The sequence below is a fragment of the Gracilinanus agilis genome, chromosome 1 (genome assembly GCF_016433145.1).
Source record: "Gracilinanus agilis isolate LMUSP501 chromosome 1, AgileGrace, whole genome shotgun sequence".
In the NCBI taxonomy this organism is placed as follows: Eukaryota; Metazoa; Chordata; class Mammalia; order Didelphimorphia; family Didelphidae; genus Gracilinanus; species Gracilinanus agilis.
In genome coordinates, this window is record NC_058130.1 from 452847227 (window position 1) to 452869733 (window position 22507).

Below are 22507 nucleotides of genomic sequence, written 5' to 3' on the forward strand. Positions count from 1 at the left end.
CTTCCACCTTGCAGACATCCCTCTTATCTGCAGGAATTCCAGCCTTGCAGACATCCTATCCCCCAAGGTCCTGCCCTCCACCCCCCTACCTGCCCATCCTTAACTATTCAGCTTCCCCCACAGCTAGGGGTCAATGCTGACTTGTGGCATGAGTCCCTTAGCTTAAGCTAAGACAATAAAGTCCCATTGCATATTGCATTGCTGGTTTTTAAGACCCATTTTTGGGGATCAGACTCCGGGCACTTCAAAATGAGTTTTTGGTGTGCCTTCATTTGTGTAAAAAAAGACAAAACACTGAGAGCTGGCAGGGTTTTTGAAACCTAAGCAAGTCTTTCTGGTGACTGGCCAGACAGTCATCATTCAGATCTCACCTGGCAAAGGCAAAGAAATTGTGATTGCTGGACATTTTAATGAGGAGGTATGTCAGTGGCTAGCAGCTCTTACTTATTACTTCATACTTGGGTGGTCAAGACTAATCCTCAGGTAAAAGGATTCCTCTCTAGCTACAGAAAGTGGGAGGACCTTCAGATATGGCTGATTATGCCCCTCTGGGGCACTTAAGGACTGCTTGTTCCTTTATGAGTCCCAGGTGCCTTTAGCAATCTGGCTAGAAAAACAAGTGTTTTCAATCAGGTTTCCCAGTTTGGTCATCCCCTTACAAACTAGGTTATCTCTGACAACCTGGTTTTATAAAACATTTAGCTACCCAGTGACGACCCTAGATAGGATTAGCAGATATTATCTAAAGTATTCTTTTTGAACTTTTAGTTTCTCTTATTGTATCTAGGCCAAGCCAGGTATTCTAGCCTCTGGTGACATCCTCTTTCTAAAGACACTTTGTAAACCAATCAATGTCCTTTTCCTATATTCCCTAATGTATATATAAGACCCTTAGTTCTACTGTTCAGTGGGAATTCCCATTATTGGCGGTTTTTCCTGGAGACAGTGTTCTCAGAGTCCTAGAGCTTGGCTTAGTTCAGTTTGTGTTTTGGCTCTGTGTGTTGGCCATAAGAGCATTGCCTCCCTTGTCCTGATTAATGACATTTTCTTTTGTAACTGCTTTGGTGGTTCTGTATTTTTCCAGGTTACCAAACATCCTGAAACATCCTACTTCCTTGTTCCATTCATCCCTGGAAAAGAATGCCCACTCTTAATTTTGATTAGAAAGTTAAAGATAGGCAACTTGTCCCCTGGAGAGGGCCTTGATCATTGCTTAAAGGGTAAAGAGAAGCAAGGGTCTCACTTGGGAAAAGGGCCCAGACTAAGCTGGTTAATGAGCAGAGGGATTCCTTGGGGGCTACCTGCCCTTCAGAAATGGGGTCTGACAAAAATATGAAGGAAATTTGGATTACAAAGTAATGTTGGTTATTAAATACTGCAGCATAAATGATATTAATTTTCCTCAAATCCACAGATAACTCCTGTTTTGTATAAACTATCATAAGAGACTTTCAAATACAAAAATTCTAACTTTAGGAAGGTTGTTTGGATTTTTTACAAAACCATGAAAATATTCACTTTTGTTCATTATTGTCGGCATGGACTAGAAGAAAAAAAGTAGGTGATAAAAATCTTCAAATATAGACAATAAGTGAATTAAGTTCTCAGTATGTGCCATTTAATTATTATTCAATCAAGCTAATAATGACTCATTTTATAGAACATTACAATTTAAATCTCTTATAGTAGTCCTGTGAGGGAGGTTTTCTTTCTAAGAGCTCACAATAGGAAGGGAATAAACATTTATAGAGTACTTGTTTTGTGTCAAGCATCAAGCTAAAACTTCCTCTAAACCCCTGTAAGGTAGGTGCTATATCATCACTTGTGGATAAAGTCACAGTTGAGGAAACTGAGGCAAACAGAAGTTAAATAACTTGCTCAGGGGCATGTGGCTAATAAGTTTCTGAGGTCAAATTTGAACCCAGGTCCTTCCTGACTCTATCTAAGGTATCACCTAGCCACTACATATGACCAAGAGATTTAATAGCTAGTGAACAGACTACTGGTGATGTTTAGCTTCTCTATACATACCCAGGGTGGCACTCAAGCAAAAAATGACAGTCTGTTGCTGGATATACAAGTATTATTAACTGCATTTTACAAATGAAAAAACTTACATCCAATGAAGGTCACATAATGTTCATCCCAAGGTCACATAATAAATTGGCCATTTTTCATGTCTTGGATCCATGTGTACATATTACCCTGACATTTTCTTAACTATAAATGGAGGAGGGATTTGTAGTTAAATCTTAATTCAGAAGAAATGTTGTTCTTTTGATAGCTTTATCCAAATATGGGCACAGATATCTCACCTCCAGATGGATGCATTTAAACATTTGCTATAGCAACCTCAAGGTAAGCCTTAGGTGAGGGTTGGGATAGAGTTAGCTATAATAATAATTTCTTATATTAATATTGTATAACATACAAAACTTTTCAAAAATCATGAAAATAGAATGATAATACTTTAGAGTCTGAGATGATCTTAGATACTTAATCATATCCACTTTCTATAGGTTAGAAAGCCAATGTTTCAGGGATGTTAAATGACTTATTCAGCATCATACATCTAGTTAGTGAAAGAATCTTGAACATGTAAAATGAGAAAAACCCATTTCTCAAATATTGAGGAGTCCTGGTTGAGTTAAAAGGGTTATTTATTAAAAGGGAAAGTATAGACATGCAAATCAGTAGACATTCAAAGCAGAGATCCCATAGCTTGAGAGGGGTAGAGACAATTTATCTTACATGCCACAAAGAGAGGTATTGAGAGGATTTGGGAGTAGAAAATGAGCATTTTCTTCCAGAGATAGATAGAACACAGAGGTAGGAGATTTCAGGATGTTTGGTAGCAAAAGCTGACCATAAAGTTGATTTAAGTGGCTTAGGCTGATTCCACTCGTAAGGGTCAGCCAGCAAACTTCATGAAGCCTCTAGAAGTGAGCAAGATTTTATTTAATATTTTTAATTTTTTAATTTTTTAAACCCTTACCTTCCACCTTAGAATCAATAATATGTTTTGGTTCTAAGCCAGAAGAGTGGTAAAAGCTAGGCAATGGGGTTTAGTGACTTGCCCAGGATTACATAGTTAGGAAGTATCTGAGGCCAGATTTGAACCTAGGATCCACCAACTCTAGGCCAGGCTTTCAATCCACTAAGCTACCCAACTATCCAGTTGCCCCCTTGAGCAATACTTTAAAAAAGACTTCTGGATATGAACAAAATTCCGGGCTCATTGCAGCCTTTTAATTGGCTCTTTCCTATAACCTGGTTTAGTCTATGTCTAATGAATCTGTATAGTAAGGTAGCTCAAGGAAAACAGATTTATTATTTTTAGAAGTAAGAAAAACACATTTCCATAAATAGTACTGTGAGAAGGGAATTTGTATTTTGATTTAATCAATCAGAGATATGGACTTCCCTTCCATTTGTTTTGAATTTGGGTCAATCAGCAACCAGGGAGTTGATCCCACAGGCACTGCCCCACTAGGTTATGCCAGGCTAATGTAAGAATTTAAATTTAGATTTTTATGCTAAATATGAGAATTCTAAAGTAATTGTCACCAATTTAAAAATATTACAGCTTAAGTCAAAAAATGACTTTTAGCAGCTTTATTTACAAAGAAGTAGGAAGAGCGAAAGTGAAAAAATGTATGTAAAGAGACAAATTCTAATAAGCCTACCAGCCCTTCTCCTGAGAAGCCAGGCTCATCCCTAGCATGGGCTTCCTTAAATCCCTTGCCTCCATGTGGATTTCCCAGTAATCCTCAGCCAGAGGTCCCCATAGTGTCTTCAGCCAGAGTTCCACCACCACAGCCTCTTCCAAAGCCAAGGCAGGAATCTCAGCTACTCACTCCAAACTCCAGGAAGGGAATGAATCTCAGAAACCAATCTCTCCAGAAGCCAGGAAGGAAAAGCCTCTAGACCATCATGGTCTCTTCTTTTTATGCTCCTTTTTTTCCAAGTCAATTCCTGTCACTTCCTATCATTCCCCCTTCTTCACAGAAACCAATGGCAGCCTTTCAATTTGCCTAGCACCCAAGGAGTGGGGGAGGAGGAAGGCAGTAGAGGAGGTATGAGCTTACTCTAGTAAGTGACTCCTGAACTGTCTTATTTAGGGTTAAGTAGGGGTATTTTAAATTCTTGATTTGATTAGCTAAAAATATACAAGGGGAGAGTTAATCCTATCTTCACACTAATTGAGGAATTGTGATTGGTTCCTGGGGAGTGATATAAGAGAGCTAGTGAGTGTAGTAAGGATTTATATGATAAGACCCTGCAGGAAGCTGGGAGGATGAGGTGTGTGGGTGTGGGTGTGGGTATAAGTGTAGGTATAAGTGTAGGTATAAGTGTAGGTGTGGGTATAAGTGTAGGTGGGGTGTGGGTGTGGAGGAAGGTGTTATTTCCAGAAGCTGAGATTTGGAGACAGACACTGAGTTTTTAGGCTCTGGATTATTAGGCTAGGAAATTATTTACCTCCTGTCTATATTTCTCTCTTATTTTTTTTCTTACTGATAAATCTAGCTATTAACAGTCTTGTGACTTAAGGGTTAATTACTGTTTTTGGTGACCACCCATTCTAACCATTATAGTACCCATGATTTTAGGCAAGTAGGTGGTACCATGGATTGAATGCTGGATTTGGGGTTAGGAAGATCTAAGTACAAATCCCACCTTAGCTACCTACAAGCAATGTACAAATCATTTGGCTGAATTTCTTAACTATGAAATGATGGCATTGAACTTGATGGAACTCCCTTCTAGCTCTAAATCAATGATCCTACTCTAGACTAGTTTTATAGCATGGTTCCTCTCATCAGATCTTCTAAGAGCCCTGTGTAATAAGTAGAGTAGGTACTAGCTGAATTTTCCAGATGAAGAAGCTGAGAGAAAGGATAGTCAAAGGGGCACATCCAGGAGTTGGTTTCCTCACTCTAGTTATTGGTTCTTCTTTGACTCAGTAATCTGAATTGAGAATTGAGAGGCTTGAATTTTACACGTAGTTCTGTCACTAATCATATGGAATATGTCCTTCAATTTTCTCACTTGTAAATGCAAAAATTTATGCTAAATACTATCAAGTCCTTCCCTGCCCCCCCAACTGGACCTCTATTATCTATGGCCCAATACACCAAACTCTAGATTTATAAAGACTGAACTCAAGAAGGTAGACCAGGGGTCAGCAACCTTTTTGGCCATGAGAGCCATAAACACCACATTTTTAAAAATCTAATTTCATGAGCACCGTACAGTGCTCACAGTGCGCACTCTTGTAACAGTGCACGCTCCTGTAACAGCGCCTGAAAAAAAAATTGACTTTATGGCTCCCGCAGAAAGAGCCATATCTGGCCCTCAAAAGAGCCAGATATGGTTTGAGAGCCCTAAGTTGCTGACCCCTGAGGTAGACAATTCCTCTCCCTTTGGCAAATTATTATTTGGCTTGTTTTGCTCCCACCCAATAAGCTCTTGGGAACTCTAGCATTTTTCTTTTTGTTCAATGCTTCCTCTGGAGGTCTCAGTGGAGTTGATGTCTTAAGACTCTATAAATTCAGGTAAAAAAGTTTCAGTGCCTGTTTAAACTATCAGAGTAACTGAGTGTAACAATTATAGTGGCCTTTATTTCACCCTGATGAAAATGCATAACAAAACAAAAATCACAAAGGACTAACTGTGGGCTGGAAATTTAGCTGAACCCCCAAATGAAACTAACAGAAATTATGCCTCAACCTATAAATAGAAAAAAAGTATAACATTAACAGGGAAATTCTACAAAACACTGATTTGATTTACTGATTGGGACAAACTTATTAGTTATGCTTTCTGAGCTTGAACAGAATAACAGTTGAGTGAGATCAATGTTGTATTTCTGCAAAACGTAGCACTATACAACTAAAATGCTGCCAATTAGCAGAAAGCTAGTTAATAACATTCTTCCTATAATCACCTTTCTGATATGGGCTATAAGTGGAGAGATACAATTTAAAGAGAAAAAAATACTTTCTAATTTGTAAATCCTTATTAAAGATTATAATCTAAAGAAGTAATTTGAAAATTAATCATTTAGATTATTAGTTTTCCTTGCAGGTTGGGCTAAGTTTATGTATTTATTAAAATTATTTTTCCTTGGTCTATATTTGGAAAAAAGAAAAATGAAAATTAATATTTAAGTTCTGCCCAGAGATCAGAATGTGTCTGTCCATGTATATATATTTTATGTATATTTGTATATTCTAAGAAAAATGGAATCCATTCACTTCAGTAAAATAAGGAATGTTGACAGAAAGATGACAGATTATTTTTTTTCCTAAACAGAATTTTGCTTTTATTATTTTTGGGGGAGGAAGAGCAAAAGAGAGCTCAATCAAAGTGAGATTACTGATAGATAGGGGAGAGTATGTTGAAGACCAAAACCATGAAAATAACATGATAACCACTTTCTACTTCAGAAAGACAAAACATACTTCCTAACTTGTCTGAAAATCCATGAGATAGATGAATTGATGTTACATGACATTTTGAAAGGCTTTTCTAAAAATATCAAAGTGGGGTGGGTGGAGAAAAATAAGAAAGAGAGAGCAAGAAAGGAATGGAGGGAAGGAACAAGAAAGGAAGGAAAAAAGAGGAAGACAACTGAGGAAAATAGGAATATTCTAACAATTTAGGGATTTTAGATATATGTATGTATACATATATATCTATGTATATTAACATATATCTGTATATGCACAGATATATCTGTATATATCTGTGCATATAAACATACCCAAACACATAAATATTCAGACCTGATCAGTTCTTTCAACTATATATAACTAATGGCTTTTCATTTTAAAATATTTTCCAAATGAATCCTAATGGTATTTTTTTTTTTTTTTGAGAATGGCTAAAGTGATATACTGATGTTACTGACTTAACATTATACAGTATTTCTCAATTGTAGAAAAGAAAATAACTGATTGTCTAGCAAGGCTTTGGTTGTCAAGAGATTTCCTTCTTACATATATATTTGTATGTACTTTCAATTTTTATCTCAGGAGAATGTACGGTCCTTGAGGACAAGGCATTGTTTCCTGTTTGTGTCCCCAGTTTATATCTAGTAGGTACTTAATGAATGTATTTTGGATTGAATTCTATTATGATCTAGGTTGCAATCATTTTCCTGAGGCACATTTACCTTGCTATGGCTCTTGTGTTCTATTTCTTTGCAAGATTTGGCAGTTGTTAGGTCTTTATAGATGGGGAAAGTAATGAAATGCTTACAATCCCACAAGCAGGCTTGAATTTATAGCTCGACTTTGACCCTTTTTCTACACCTCAAATCCTGATAAAGAGCGATACCTCCTACTTTGTAAACTTCTTGAAGGCCTTGTTTCCATTATATTTCCCAAAGCTCATCTTTTATAGAGATTTCCTTTTTATGACCCAGGCAGCCCTAATGTTCCTTTGCTGATTCTAGAGGCTGCAGTGGGAGACAAAATGGGTAAATTCTGAGTCAAGGGGAAGTTCCTGTGGTCAAATTACTCACATTAATTCCTACAACCAAAACTATTTTCTTCTGACTGATGCTACTGGTCTCTCAATAAAAATCTTTGACAGCTGAGATATCCATATTTCCAAAACCTCAAAGCCAAGTAAGAGAAATATATGCACTGGAGATGATAAGCTTCAAGAATTCTTGCATATCAACATTTCATTTGCTTTTTTTAAATCTTAAAATAGGGCCTGAAATTTCTGTTGTATATAATGGTAAAGATATTTCATGTCAGTAAGCATGGTAAAATGTATGAATATAGTACTCCATCACCTGGTGATGGTTTTTTAAAGACTGTTTTTTTTTTATGAAAAAATAGTTTTATCATAAACTCCTTCATTTATGAAAATAAAATTCAAGTTATATAGGCATCCCTGATTTCATGTCACAGAATGTTTCTTTTTAAAAAAAAATATTGATTTTTTGAAGAAAGAAGTAGCTACTTTGAGGCAGAAATAGAAAAGCAAAAATAATACTATTCTTTCTGGGCCAGTCATAATTATTATCCTTCAAATGTATTGGGCTATTTTTGAAAATGGGATACATAAATTTCTTGGTCTTGGGTATTTTGAAAGAATTTACTTCCTGAAGGAGACTTTTCCCCCCTTTATTTCATGTTTCCTTATTAGTTTACGTTTGATCTTATATGACATAAAAATAGCTTATGTTTTCAACTCCATTACTCCAAGGGGTTGCTCTGAGATTTGCTCTGTCCTGGAAAATGAAAGCCAAGTAACTTGACTAAATATGATTAACCCACTCAGGAGTCTAAAAGTATCCTCTACCTGACTTCAGTTCATTGGCAGTTTTTCTAGGGCATTCAGTTGTGGTTATACTGAATTGCTAAAGACTATCTTGGGTAGGTGTCTCCATTAAGAAGAAGAAATACAGAATTACACCCTCAGGCCCAAAGCAGCCAATCTTCCTGTAGAAACAAGCCAAATGGGGTTACTCTGAAAAAGGCTAATGATGTCTCCATTCTTCAATAGATTTTGCCTATGATTATAGTGTATTTCTAAAAGGGCTACCAAATGCTTACTTTCTGGACAAGATATTTGGGGAAATTTTTCTAAAAATATCATGAAAGGTATTTTTCTGCAACAAATACATTTTGTAATGTGCAATTACTTTTTTTTTAAGCTGGAAATTTTTCAGATATGTTTTCTTGGTCTCTGAACAAGCTTTGAAATCATTTGGGAGGTTAAGTATAAATATTTAGCATTCATTCTATGCACATTCCTCACACATTGCTCAATTATATTTAGGGAAAAATATGTGTTCAGGCTGTATAGTACTGGCACTGGCATACTCATTCATCATTTCCAGGCACTATTCAACTGAGGAGCAAAGAGTGAATGAATCCAAATTACAGAATATCATAGTTGGAATGAATACCAAAGATCATCAACTTCAATCTGCTTCTGGACAATAATTCTCTTCACCAAGTATACAACAAATGACCTACCAGCTTTTTCTTGGAGACCTCTGCATAGAACAGTAATTCCCAAAGTGGGTGCCACCGCCCCCTTGTGGGTGCTGCAGCGATCCAGGGGGGCAGTGATGATCAAAGGTGCATTTATCTTTCCTATTAATTGCTATTAAAATTTTAAAAAAAATTAATTTCCAGGGGGCTAAGTAATATTTTTTCTGGAAAGGGGGTGGTAGGCCAAAAAGTTTGGGAACCACTAGCAGAGAATAAACTTCTTTGGTCAGCTCTTTCCACTTTTAGATAGCTCTAACTACTGAGGAGTTTTTTGTTTATTTGTTTTCTAGGTAGCTATTAATGAAGATCTATTCTAAGATAGTTCAAATGGGATTAGAAGTTCTGAACCTTTTTTATTTCATGAACCTCTTTTCTGAATATTTTAAATATATAAAATAATTAAGATTTAAAAGGAAAACAAATTTATTAAAATAATTCTTAATTTTAAAAAAACAAATCCACAGATTCCCCCTAGACCAATGATGGCAAACCTTTTAGAGATAGAGTGCCAGTGCCACCCCACCCCAAACCCCTAGACTGATTGCCATGCCAGTCCCCCACCAGAGTCTGAGATCCATGCTGCACCTCACCCCATTACCCCAGCAGGGGAGGGAGGAAGTGCTTTCATAGGGCTGCTGAGCAGAGGGATGGGTGATGAGAGGTACATTTGGAAAAAGGGAGGGGGGTGGCCTGAGGACTCCTCTCCCCTCCAGCTCTGCCGCCTGTGAGTTGCCCACCTTCCCCCAGTTTCCTCCTATTGGGCTGCTAGACAGAGAGGTAGGGGATATAAAAATGTTTTCAGGCATGGTGGAGAGGGGTAGGGGAGCAGCTCCACTGGAGTCCCTCTTGCCTTTATATTAATGAGCTCTGGGAGGGTGGGCTGGGGAGGACAGCCTCATGTCCAGAGAGCACTCTGAATGTCATCTTTGGTACCTATGTTGTAGGTTAGCCATCACTGCCCTAGACCTTATGCATTAAAATCCATCTTTGGGCCTTAAAGGAATTTGTGAACCCCTGATTAAAAAACCCTGGATTAGGAAGAATGGAATGATGGCAAGAAATATTGCTGAAGGACAATGTATAGAGCTTGGTAAATATTTGGAAATGAGAGGTAAAGAAGAGATAAGAATCAAAGATAATGCCAATAAAGGAATCTAGGTGGCCCAGAGAATAGAATTCTGGCCCTGGAGTCAATAAGACCTATGATCGAATCCTGTGTTAGGCATGTACTAGTTGTGAGATGATGGAGCATGTCTAAACTTAGATGCCACCTGACTTAGTTTTATCAACTGTAATATGAGAACAATAATATTATACCCAATTACCAGGGTTATGAAAATTAAGGGATATAATATTTGTAAAGTACTTTGTGCTTTACCCAAACAAGGTACTTAATAAAAATGCTTCTTTTCTTCTAGCTTTTAAAACAAGAGAGATGGGATAAAAGGCCATATGTAGAAACAGAGAAGTCAGAAGGAGTATGAAGTTTAAAGTTAAAAATAATAGTTTTAGATTTGAAGTTTGATTGACTCATGGAATATTCATGTATACATATCCTATTATAGCTGGAGATTTAGTTCTGTATCTCAGAGGAAAGGTAAGGACTTTATTGAAGTTTTGTAGAATGACCTTACCAAGGTAAATAGTACAGAAAGATAAAAGGACCATGGTTAGAAGCTCAAAAAATTCCAAATGTCCAAAAACAGCCAGGAGCCCCCAAGTCGATTTTTATTCTGTTTTTCACTAGGAAAAGAGACAGACACCATCTCTTTTATGCTGTGTGTTAACATGATGATGTTAAATGAGTTGTTTATGTTTATTTGGCCTAAACTTTCACTTTTATGCTAAACTAATATTGCACTTATTTTTCACCTTCAAAATATTCTGTAGTTTTTTAATTAATAGCGTTTCATTGTGTAATTGTGTACAATTTCCCTCACAAAGGCTATCTTATAATTTAAGCCTATGGAGAAAACCTAAATCAGCTCTGGAAACAGCACTCTCTTAGGTGACATTATAACCTTAAATTCTCATGCCAGGGGCAAGGTTTAAAGCACAGGACCTGAATGTTTTTTTCTCCAGGACTTGTTTAGTACCTCTCTGATTTCATTTAAATTGCCAGAGGAAAAATGGTATTAAGAAATTCTGGTAAGAAACACCTTAGATAGGATCTTTCTTTCTGATTCAGAAGGTTCCACCTTCAACAAGGCTTGGCAGACAACATACTTTTATTACATACCCAGAGTAGATTTTATATTTTAGGAAAGGAGTAAATTGATGCCAAAGAAATATTCTATTTAGACCCAGAAATGTCAAACTTAAGCTCATGGACATGCTTAGATAGACCAACATATGTCACAATCTGCCTAAAGATGTGTTTGTATCCATGGATCATATGAAAACATGTCTCCTTCACTTCTTCACCCACTTTTTATCCTGAATAACAGCACGGCATAAAATGACATTTGAACATATCAGTTTACATTATGTTGAAATGTGTCAGAACTCTGAAAAAAGCTGAATGTTAAAAAGTATTTTCCTAATCGATGAGAAATAATATAAAACTGGGTATCAAGAAATTCCCAAGAAAATTTCTTGGAATTTCTTGGATTTGTCGATTTTAAATATATTATTTTTAATATTTCAATTAATGAAAAATTTTTCCTAAATCAAAATGTTACAATAGTCTATGACAATGGAAAGTTCATTTCCTTCCCAAATATTAGTTGAATGTCCATGACACTGAACATTATAAGTATTTTAAAAAATAAACTGGGAGTAAAGCATCAGGCCAGAAATATTTGCTTTAGCCTATGAAACCATGATAATAGTCCAGTGATCCATCAGGAAGAACACATCTATATTGAAGTTTGTGGGCAGAGCATGTGTGTAATTTCGTGACACCAAATCCACAATATTTCATGGTGTGTAACTAGATTAAAACAAAACAAAACTCTAACTGATCCCAACCTAGCACGGGCTTTCAAAGCTTGGCACTCTAGTTTCTGGGCATATGCGAAGGGTTATAACATGAATATATAGAGTCATTCCCAAAGGGGCTCTCTTCTTGTCAAGGTGTGTGTAAAAAGGAACATTAGCATAATCAGAGCATGTGTACCATAAGACTATTCCCCAAAGTCATTGTATTTCTTATTTGAATGAGCTTTTACACAGTGAAACACAACAGTATGTTGCAAGTAATGATAAAGCAACACCTGGAAAGCTAAGACAGTGCAAAAAGCTAAATTACATTTTATTCCTCAGTCTTGAAACATAAATTGAGAATTATTCAAATTAAACTTACCTAGTCCCCAAACCTCAAAACTTTAATATTATAGCACTGGTCAGTTTCAAAAGCAAATGCTAAATCCAGTAGTTTGCACAAGGGTAGGATCAGAAAACCGATTGACATCTGTTGGTTTATTGGGGCACTTGGCTGTGATCCATAAAAATAGCAAAGGGAAAAACACACTCCCTCTATACCTTATACTGATTTGTTGGACATACAAGGGTTTCTCCCACTGTTGTGAAGTACTTAGCTTTGTCCATCGTCAAAGAAGACATACTAATAGTCCATGCCTACAAGACTTTGAAACAATCAGGAAAAATACAAATTCAAAAGAAAAATCACCTTAGTTAGGAGAAAGCTGAAATGTTATAATCTGTTATCTAGATCTAAATAGAAATATTTAGATAACACCTCCCCACTCCTGATTGCTCCATGAGGTTGTCCTATGAATAATATATATTTTGTGGTAAAAATATAAAGCCATATATTTATATATAAATGCATGAAATGCACGAATATGTGTGTGTGTGCACCTGTGTCCGTTGGAAGCATCTTAAGCCAATCAGAAGTAGACAACTGCTCTGACAAAATATAATCATAATAATACCTTATATTTTAATAGTGCTTTACAGTTTACAAAGCACTTTCATATGTTATTTTATCCTCACAACAACCCTGTGAGGTAGGCAGAATAGGTATTATTATCCCCATTTTACAGATGAGGAAACTGAGGCTGGAAGAATTTAAGTGACTTGTTCAAGGCTGCATAAATAACAGAGCTGAGGGAATCCAGAACTTTTAACTCCAAGTCCAAGGCATTCTCCAACATACCATACATTTGCTTTCAGATAAGGAGTTGGGGTGGGGGAAGGTGTATGTGCCTGTGCCTGTGTGTGCGCGCGCGCGCGTGTGTGTGTGTGTGTGTATAGAGTTTGCAGGGAAATTTTGCAAAATTTGAAATAATCAACATTTTTGCTTAGTAAAATATTTTAATAGCTTATAGGAGGAACTTCTAATATGTAAGGTCAGCCTTCAGAAAATATATTAATTGTCTCAATATTCTTGATGTCCTACATTGTTGCTTTGGGTTATTTATCTTTATTATGACTGATGGCTTTTCATTTCTAAATGCTTAATGGGGAGCAAGAGAATGTAGGGCAAAATATGACTTGAAAAAATTAATTATAAAATACACTGTAGGTTTAGATAAATGACAAACCCAATTTCATATCTTAAAAAAATTAAAAATCAGAACATTCTGGATCTGAGAAAACCTTAGAAATCATCAAACTTCTAACACAAACTCTATCGTTGTTCTTTTAATCTAATAATATTTACATCAATATTATTTGCATCTCTTCTCTTCCTCACCTATTCACGAATTCTTAGCCCAATCCTATATTTGTCTGAACAAAATTATGTGGCATATCAATTATGAGACAGACCAAGAGGAGGGGAGAAGCCTTGGTATTATTGATCATTACCTTTTTTGACCAGACCCCGCAACCTACAATTGGAAGTTAATTTAAAGTATCTGGTTTGTATTCTTTCAGGTACCTTCTAACTCCAGGAAGCTATTATAACTAAATATTAAATATTCTGATGTCTCATTCATCACTTATCTCATTAACCATCTTTATGAGTTTTATAGATAGAATAACTTAATCATCTACATGAATTTGAATGATCTGTATATTATGCACAAAGATAAAACTTCTTTCTATGTTTATTTCCTCTTCTTCGTTTTAGTGAGCTCATGATGCTCGAACATGGAAAGAAAATTAAAGAAAGGGGAAGGACATGGAAAGAATTAGAATATAAGAGAAGGCACCGCAGGGATGAAGAGAGTAGAAAAACAACAAAGATGTATGTGACTGCCAATTGGACTTCTGTCCAACTTATATTAACTTAGCAGTTTGGAATTTTTTCCTCTTTTATTGCAGAAATGAATGTTTTCTTTTTTAAAAAAATGCTAACTAGTTAACAAACATGAGGCCCACAGCCAACATTCTCTACCTTACTGATCATATTTTCCTCACAAGTAAACTTATTATTCTGAAATAGGAAAAAAAAACAACTTTTTTATGATATTTAATTCTCAATACAGTGTGCAGCATAGAACTGGCTACTAGTCACTGAACCCAGAAAGCAAGTTACCCAAACAGTGGAAGAGGTTAATATTCCCTTCTTTTGTTGTTTTTCTGAAGTCTGCCCATGCCTCCTCTGCTTCACTGAGTATACAATCTTTTAAATCATTCATTCTATCTTGGGGGAAAAAAGAAACTCTCCGGTTAAAAAAAAAAGTAAAAAGAAAGAAGAAAAAAGGTAACAGAGACAATAGTCTCCGCTCTCTGCAACAGTGCACATTTGGTGCTCAGAAGTTGCATACATAACAGTACAGGCAGCAAATCCCCATGCTCCATCATTTTCTTATGGAGAGAAGTCGAGGGGAGGGCAGAAAGGAACTAGGCATACAAGTCCACTTCAGGGAAGCCTGGTGCTTTGTTCAATTTAATTGAAAGCCCAAGTGGGGTGAGAAATGATGAGGTCTGCCATTTCAGCAGGGTGCCTGCTAGAGTCTCAGTCTGGGCTTTCTCAAGTTATCCCAGAGAACTGGAAATACAAGGCTCATCTCCATTTAGATTCACACTCCAAGGTACCACCTCTACAAACATTACACATTAATTATTGGGAGCGTTTGCCTTCATCTGCCTTCAGAGAAGATTTAGGAGAGAAAAAGAAAACATATTGCAATAAAATGTCATTGTTTGGCTTATTTAGGGTATTGTTAATGAAATGGTACCACAGACTTTATTGAGCATTTAAAAAATATACACAAGGAACAATAGCTTCTTTTTTTCTCTGTATTTTCAAATTTTGACTTTCTTCCAATCAAAGAACCCAGTTTCAAACATGAAAAGGGCACTTGTTTCTCTAGAGACTGTGTACAGGCTTGCTCAGTTTCCAGCACTACTGACATCCCTTAGCATTACCATTACTTGAGCTTATATATCCAGTTGCCCAGGAAGCAAATTCCAAGAGTGCTCATCCCTAACTTGTTCTTTCCGATTCTAATTCTCCATAGAGTTCAGCTAACTTTTTAAACTCCGGCCCCCAGTCGCCAAGATAATTGTAATCCTGGTCTGAGTGTGTCGTGGCTGAATCCAGGGAGCTGATGGACCCAGCTTCAGATCTATGACCCTCATAAGCGTATGTCTGTAGGGAGTCATAGGGAGGGACACTGGGGTCCAGGTCAGCCTCTGCCAGTCTTTGTTTAATAAATTCCTGAACATCTATACTGTCAAGAGCGGATGAAGGCTGGTGGCGAGGTGTAAACAACACTTCGGGGCGAACATCCCTTCTGTATTTCAGCTCCTCAGCAGCAGATGGGTTCCTCAGGGCTGTGATGTCAAAGGCTTCCGTATCTTCCTCCCCACCCCCTTCATCGTCATAGGTGACAACGTTCTCCCTCACGTCCTCCTCGGAAATGATCAAGGGCTCTTTCTTACTGCGTCTGAGAGTGATGAAGAGAACCACAATTGCTGAGGAGAGATTGCAAGAGAATTCTGGTCAGGAAAACTGAAAGGCAAAGTTTCATACATACAGACTAAGAATGAGGAGAAAAAATGAGATAGATTATTGTTTCGTTAGCTTTTAACGGATCTTATTTAAAGAGATAATCCCAAGGTGGGAGGGGGGAACCTCTATAATTTTTCCCTGTTTGGTTAAAGTGGTCGCCCTTTATTATTTTTTTCTTCCAAATTTTACCCTCACAACTAACATATAACAAAACTCAATAACTCTTTGTTGTATGGGGGCATCTCACAAAAACACCTAAGTTTATATAACAACAGGAAGTACTGGCTTTTTTTCATTATTGGTAATAGGTGGTGCAGTATATAGACCGCTGGGCATGGAGACAGGATGACTTCTTCAAATCTGGACTCAGACATTAGTAGCATGACTCTGAGCAAGTCACTTAATGTCTATTTGCCTCAGTTTCTTCAATTATAAAATAGAGATTATAATTACCCCTTGGGACTGTGATAATCCTATGAAATAATATTTGTAAAGTAATTAGCACAGTGCCTAAGGACTTGGCCTTAGGTGCTACACAAGTGTTAGATATTATATATATATATATATATATATATATATATATATATAAAATACACACACACACACACACACACACATATATATAAATATTTGTTTATGGTTCAGAAAGCACTTTCCTCACAACTACACTATGAGGTAAGTAACATTGACATCATTATCCCATTTCAAAGACATAGAAACTGAGATTCTTTGAAGCAACGTGATTTATATAGAGAAACCAAACTAACAATTGTGATCATCATGACTCAAACCCAGATCTTCTGACTCTAATGCAGTTAATTTTAAGAACAATGTCATACCTTCTCTTGTATGCTTCTTGTTAATTCTGGATATTTTTAAGGCTTCTATAGGATAGAAAATAATCACGGTGGATATGGCGGACTTACTCTGACATGGAAATTGGTGCAAAAGTCATTTTTATCCAAGAACCACACTCTGATTTGTGTTATATTGAAACTCTGGGAGCTAGAAATCTCATCGTTGATTGACAGGTGAAGACTGTTGGACATCAGAATGTTCCTAGAGGCCATGAGGATAGGGGAGAAAGCTGTTGGCCAGGGGGGTATAAATACCCTGGCAGCCCTGGCTTTTGGTTCCTTTCATTTCCCTTGGACCTGAGATCTGTGGACCCTGGTCTATTGGGATCTGAGACTTGCTTGGTTCAACCTTGAAAGAACTCCTGTCTTGTACCTGATTAACATTGCCAACCTGTACCCAGACCATTAATCTTCTTATTCTACTGAACCCTAGATATTTAGGAATTCAAACCATCTTTAGATATCTATGTCTCCCAGGACCTGGGAGGGATCTGGGAAGTAGGCAGGAGAAGAAGAAGTGGGTGGGAAAGGGTTGGTACCTGAAGGCTGTAAAGGCATAACAACATCTGGCAAGAAGAAGAAGCTGAAGACATCTAACAGCAGCTTGCTTGCTCTGGGTTTGGCTGTGGCCAGGCTGAGCCAGAGGAGCTAACAAGCCAGAATCACTTGCCTGCCTTCCAGTTCTGAGGGTTTACTATTATCAAAATTAGTTTAGGGATTCCCAATTCCTCTTCCCATTTCCTAATATTCCTTCTTTGCTAAAATATAGATAAAGCTATTCAAGTACCTTCCTGGAGTGGTTGTTTCATCACTTCTCTGGGAAGGGAGCAATGCAGTCAGATAAACCGTTTCCAAGGCTAATAGAGCCCAATATCCATCATCAATCAACCCCAGCTGGGACTTAAAGGGATCCCATCCATTGACCTGAAGGATCCTGCCTGGGCACTGTTATAAAGGAGGAAGGTGTTATATCATCTAGCTAGGTGGCAAGCCTCAGTTGATCTTGTACTAGCCACATATCTGAACTACCACTGCTTTCACACAATTAGGCGTGGTAGGATCCAGTTTACCCTCTCTCTCTCTCTATCTATCTGCCCATTTATTTATAACATTTGTGAATATACTCAAGATGTTTTTTTGTTTTCTTTTTGTTTTTTATTTAATGTCTATGGCAAAGGGAACAGCGAGTTCAGAAACTAAGGTTTCTAGAATATCTCCTATACTACAATCAAGCAGAATGTATATTAAGAACTAGATTGTGCATCTTTCCCTTTTTGGCCTCTGACAACATGAGGGATATCAATTACAAATATCAGGTACAGACAGGGTTGATAATTTACATTTAAAGGAGTTCCCTTCCTGGAAGTTCATTATACCAATGAAAACAGAAGACTCTCCAGAGAAACTAAAATAAAAATGAATATATATGTATATATATTTACATAGGTATATTATATTAATACACATATTAACATATAGTATGTTATATATGTATATACACGTGTGCATATATGTGCTAATTAATAGAGTATAGTTAAAAAAATAGAGAACTGGCCTTGAAGTCAGGAAGACTGACTTCCAAATCCATCTCTGACAAATACTGACTTTGTAACCCTAGGCAAGTCACTTAAACTTTCAAATCTCTAGGGGGTTGTTTCAGACTGCATTGCAGAGAAGGTGCTATCATGTTTTAGTAGAAAGGATTTCTTCACCTACAAAATGAAATCAGAGTCCCTATCCTTATATAACTAAAGGTAAAATCACAAGACTGAGACAAGTATTAAATCTCAGTGTAATTATTTTACAGTAAATATGCAGGCCTGTTGACTTTACACATTTATGATCTCAACTGATAAATGGGCATTCCACAGGCTTTTATATTTAGTAAAATGCAGAAAGGAGCAACAGGAAAAAAAAAAAAAAAACATTTTGAGCCAGAGGACCAAAGTGAGGATACTACTTTACCTATGTGGCTTTGGGCAATTCAGTTATCTTCTCACAGACTCAGTTGCCTCAATAGGTAAAATGAAAGTTTGTGACCAATGGTCTCTGAAGTCCTTTTCTTTTTTTCCTTTTTTAAAATGATTTTTATTTTTTAGAAAAGTTATTATGGTTACATGATTCATGTTCTTACTTTCCTCTTCACCCCCCACCTCCTCCCTCTTCCCCCCATAGCTCATACGCATTTCCTCTGGTTTTAACATGTGTCATCTGAAGTCCTTTTCAAAGTTCTAAATCTATTATCCTTTGTGTTTTCCATTTCCATGTCCATGATCCTAAAACGTCCCCCTCCCACTTTCACCCTCTCTCTCTTCTCCCAGAATGGCTCTGAATGAAATTCGTACATCACTGATTCTCAAGGTTATGGGGTTGAAGTCTACTTATGCCAAAACAAATGTCATTTGCCCAGTCTGAAAGGTAAAACAAGAGTTGGTTATCTGTTATTAACCCAATAGTTTGACAATTAATTAGCAAGTATTTCTTGAGCAACTACTATGAACCTGACGATAAGAATAAAAAATGATTATGTAGATAGGTTCCCTACCATCAAGAAACATAAAAAATATCAAGGCCAGGAAAATCCATCAGTCCTATTGGATACAAAGAGAACTAAAGGTGGAATCAAAAAGCTCAGAGAGTGGGGATGAGGATGCTGCTAGCTGTAGTATTATATATTTGAAGCACCTGGTGGTGCAGGGGGTTAGAGTTCTGAGTTGGCAATCACAGAAAGCCTAAGTTCAAATCCAACTTCAAATACTTACTAGTTTTGTGACCCTGGGCAAGTCCCTTAATCTCTTTTTAGCTCAGTTTCTTGGATGATAAAGTGGATCAAAAACACCCCTACCTCCCATGGGTTTTATGAGGAATAGATGAGAAAATATTTGTAAAGTGCTCAGCACGATTCCTGGAACAATTTAGTATAAAGTCTCCAAGATTAATTTTTATTTATTACAGCAGGCAATACAGAAATGGTTATCTCCTTTATTTTTACCCTATAATAAGCATCAGAAAGAGGCCTAAATTTGGAGCAAGAAAACCTAATGTTGAGAAAAGTGTTTTGGAAGCTATCTCTATACTTGTGATATGGTTAAATGCTCTCCTGAGTGCAGTGCTTACGTTTCAAAGAAAAAATTTCATACACTATTTTCTTTAGCAAAAATTATGAAAAGCCTAGCACCTTGTATATCCAATAAATGTATACATGACTGTACAGTGTAAGGAATGGCCAGGTACCAGATAGCCCTGACATTTACATTTTAGTTAGAAAGCAATATAATTCAAAAGCTCAAACAGCATCCTGAAGCTAACTCGCTTCATTCTTTCTGCTGATTTAGATTTATCACCTACCATATATCTCAGGCCACAGTTATGATTAAATGAGGAGGCTGTTTTAGATTGCAACACCTATTTCTGCTGACTCCTTAATTTATTTAGTACAACATTTTTTCTTCATTCAATAAATCAACCACTTTCCACAGAGGAGAGATGGTTGGTGGTTAATGTCAATGGGAGTTATGGGAGTACACAAAGAGGTAAATGGGGTCAGTGGAATTTTAAAGGGTATAGAGCTAATTTAATGTCAGTCACCAAGGTTTGCTGGTGTTATACATGATACCAACAATATGTAACATCACAAAGGACATTAATGGTCATCTAATCATAGGATTTAGTCCAAGCTTTATATTTATTTTATAGCTAAAAAGGCAGAGGCTCTGAGAAACTTTCCTTTCATCTGCTTAATGGAAAATAAGACTTGCCAAGCAAATACATAGTATATGAGTATGTCAGTAGCTATATAGAAGTCCTTTGATAAAATAAAGTATCAATTTATGGTAAGAACATATGCAAATATGAGAAGAGAAAAATCATTCTTATTTAATAGGCTATAATGTATCCAACTGAAACCATGATCTAGCATTCTTTGAAATAGAGACGCAATTTGGAGTCATTCTTGGTGAAAACAGGTATAAAACAGGGTAGTCCACTATCATAATTTCTATTTCACACTGTTTTAGAAATGTTAATAGCTAGAGTAAAGAACAAAAAACAAAAACATGTGATGTCCAAACTAACAATGGGAATAAACATTGCATTAACAATACTAAAATTAAAATATCTCTTTTTGTAGAAAATTTATGTATATATATGTATATGCATACTCATCAACTATGTTATTTGAAATGATACATGGATTTATTAAGTATCAACATGAGAGATAAAAACAGTAAAAATCTTAGGTCACTAATAAAATTCTGGAACAATCAATTGAAATTAAAGAATTACAACAAAAATGTATCAAAAATTTCATTTTAATGTGGTGAGACATAAAAATAAAAGTTAAATGATTTTGCTAGAAATAAAAGAAGACAATTAGAGAAATAACTAGTAGACAGATGGCTGGGTTGAATTAACACGATACAATTTTTCTTTTATATATATATATATATATATATATATAATATTATTATATGTTTAATAAAAAGTATTTTCAGACTGGCTAATTTAAATACAAGTTCAACTATTTAATATATACATATATATACACACACATATATAATACATTATGATAGAAAGATAGTGCAATTTAGAGAAAAACAAATTAAGTATCAAGGGAAGAAAAAATGAAATAGGAATTGTCCAATTAGAATTTTAAATATCCAATACTGGATAAAAATAGAAAATAGATAATGGTTCAGTATATAGAATTATTTGAAGATACAAGGTTGTTATCTGATAAACCAATAATTTTAGAACAAATTATAAAGTGTATCATCTAATAAAGATTGTCTACAAAATTAGAGAGTAAAATAATAAAATGATAAAAATGAGTTGAGACCTTCATCTGCTAACATGCTTCAGTACTTTTGTGGATCGATAGTCTCACCCGTGTAGGCACTTCAAAAGTACATGTTGGAACCTATTCATAACCTCTCATTTTGGATGAGTTATAAATCCTCTCAAACATACCTCATCAAGAACCAATAAAATGTATTTGAAGACTGTCTCCTAGACATTTTTAGATTCCCTGGTGATCAGTCCAGTCACTGGGCTATCTGTCTGTGATCCTCTGCTCTTGTTGCATAACTAGCCCACTTTCCCTAATTATCCATACCTTGGATAGTATCTTTTACATTACTTTCTTCAAAGAAGCTTCCTTTGTTAAAATTCTGTAGTCCGGGCAGCTGGGTAGCTCAGTGGATTGTGAGCCAGGCCTAGAGATGGGAGGTCCTAGGTTCAAATCTGGCCTCAGACACTTCCCAGCTGTATGACCCTGGAGAAGTGACCCCCATTGCCTACCCTTACCACTCTTCTGCCTTGGAACCAATACACAGTATTGACTCCAAGATGGAAGGTAAGGGTTTAAAAAAAAAAAAAAGAAAAAAAAATTCTGTGGTCCACTTATATCAAAAGTATATTTTTCAGCGGTTCCGGGTTAAGATGGCGGCAGAGTAAGAAGCAGCTCTTAACCTCTCCTGACCGAAACACACAAAACTCCTCAAGGGGACATAAAAACAAGTCCAGACGAATGGAGGAACCCCACAACAGGGCACAGCGTGGAAGGTACGTGGAATCGAGACATTTCCAGGCTATAAAGGGCTCTCACTAAATCGCGGGCTGAGCAACCGCCCCACCCCCACCCCCTCCACACACAAGATCTAGAGCTCTGAAGCCAGCTAAAAAGAAATAGAGCAAGTTTGGGGCACCCATCGAGTCATTGGCAGCTCCGGGGCCTGTTCCTGAGAGCAGCAAGATTTAGGACCCCA

General features: G+C 36.6%; 1 protein-coding gene across 1 annotated transcript in view; it reads right to left on the bottom strand.

Moving 5' to 3' along the window:
- Positions 1-15357: 15357 nt before the first annotated feature.
- The window catches only part of CDH18 (cadherin 18), a 434071-nt gene continuing 426921 nt past the window's right edge, over positions 15358-22507 (bottom strand). Inside the window, exon 11 of the mRNA XM_044657893.1 lies at positions 15358-15848. Within this exon, the coding sequence (XP_044513828.1) occupies positions 15358-15848 (491 nt within the window). The remainder of the gene's footprint in view (positions 15849-22507) is intronic.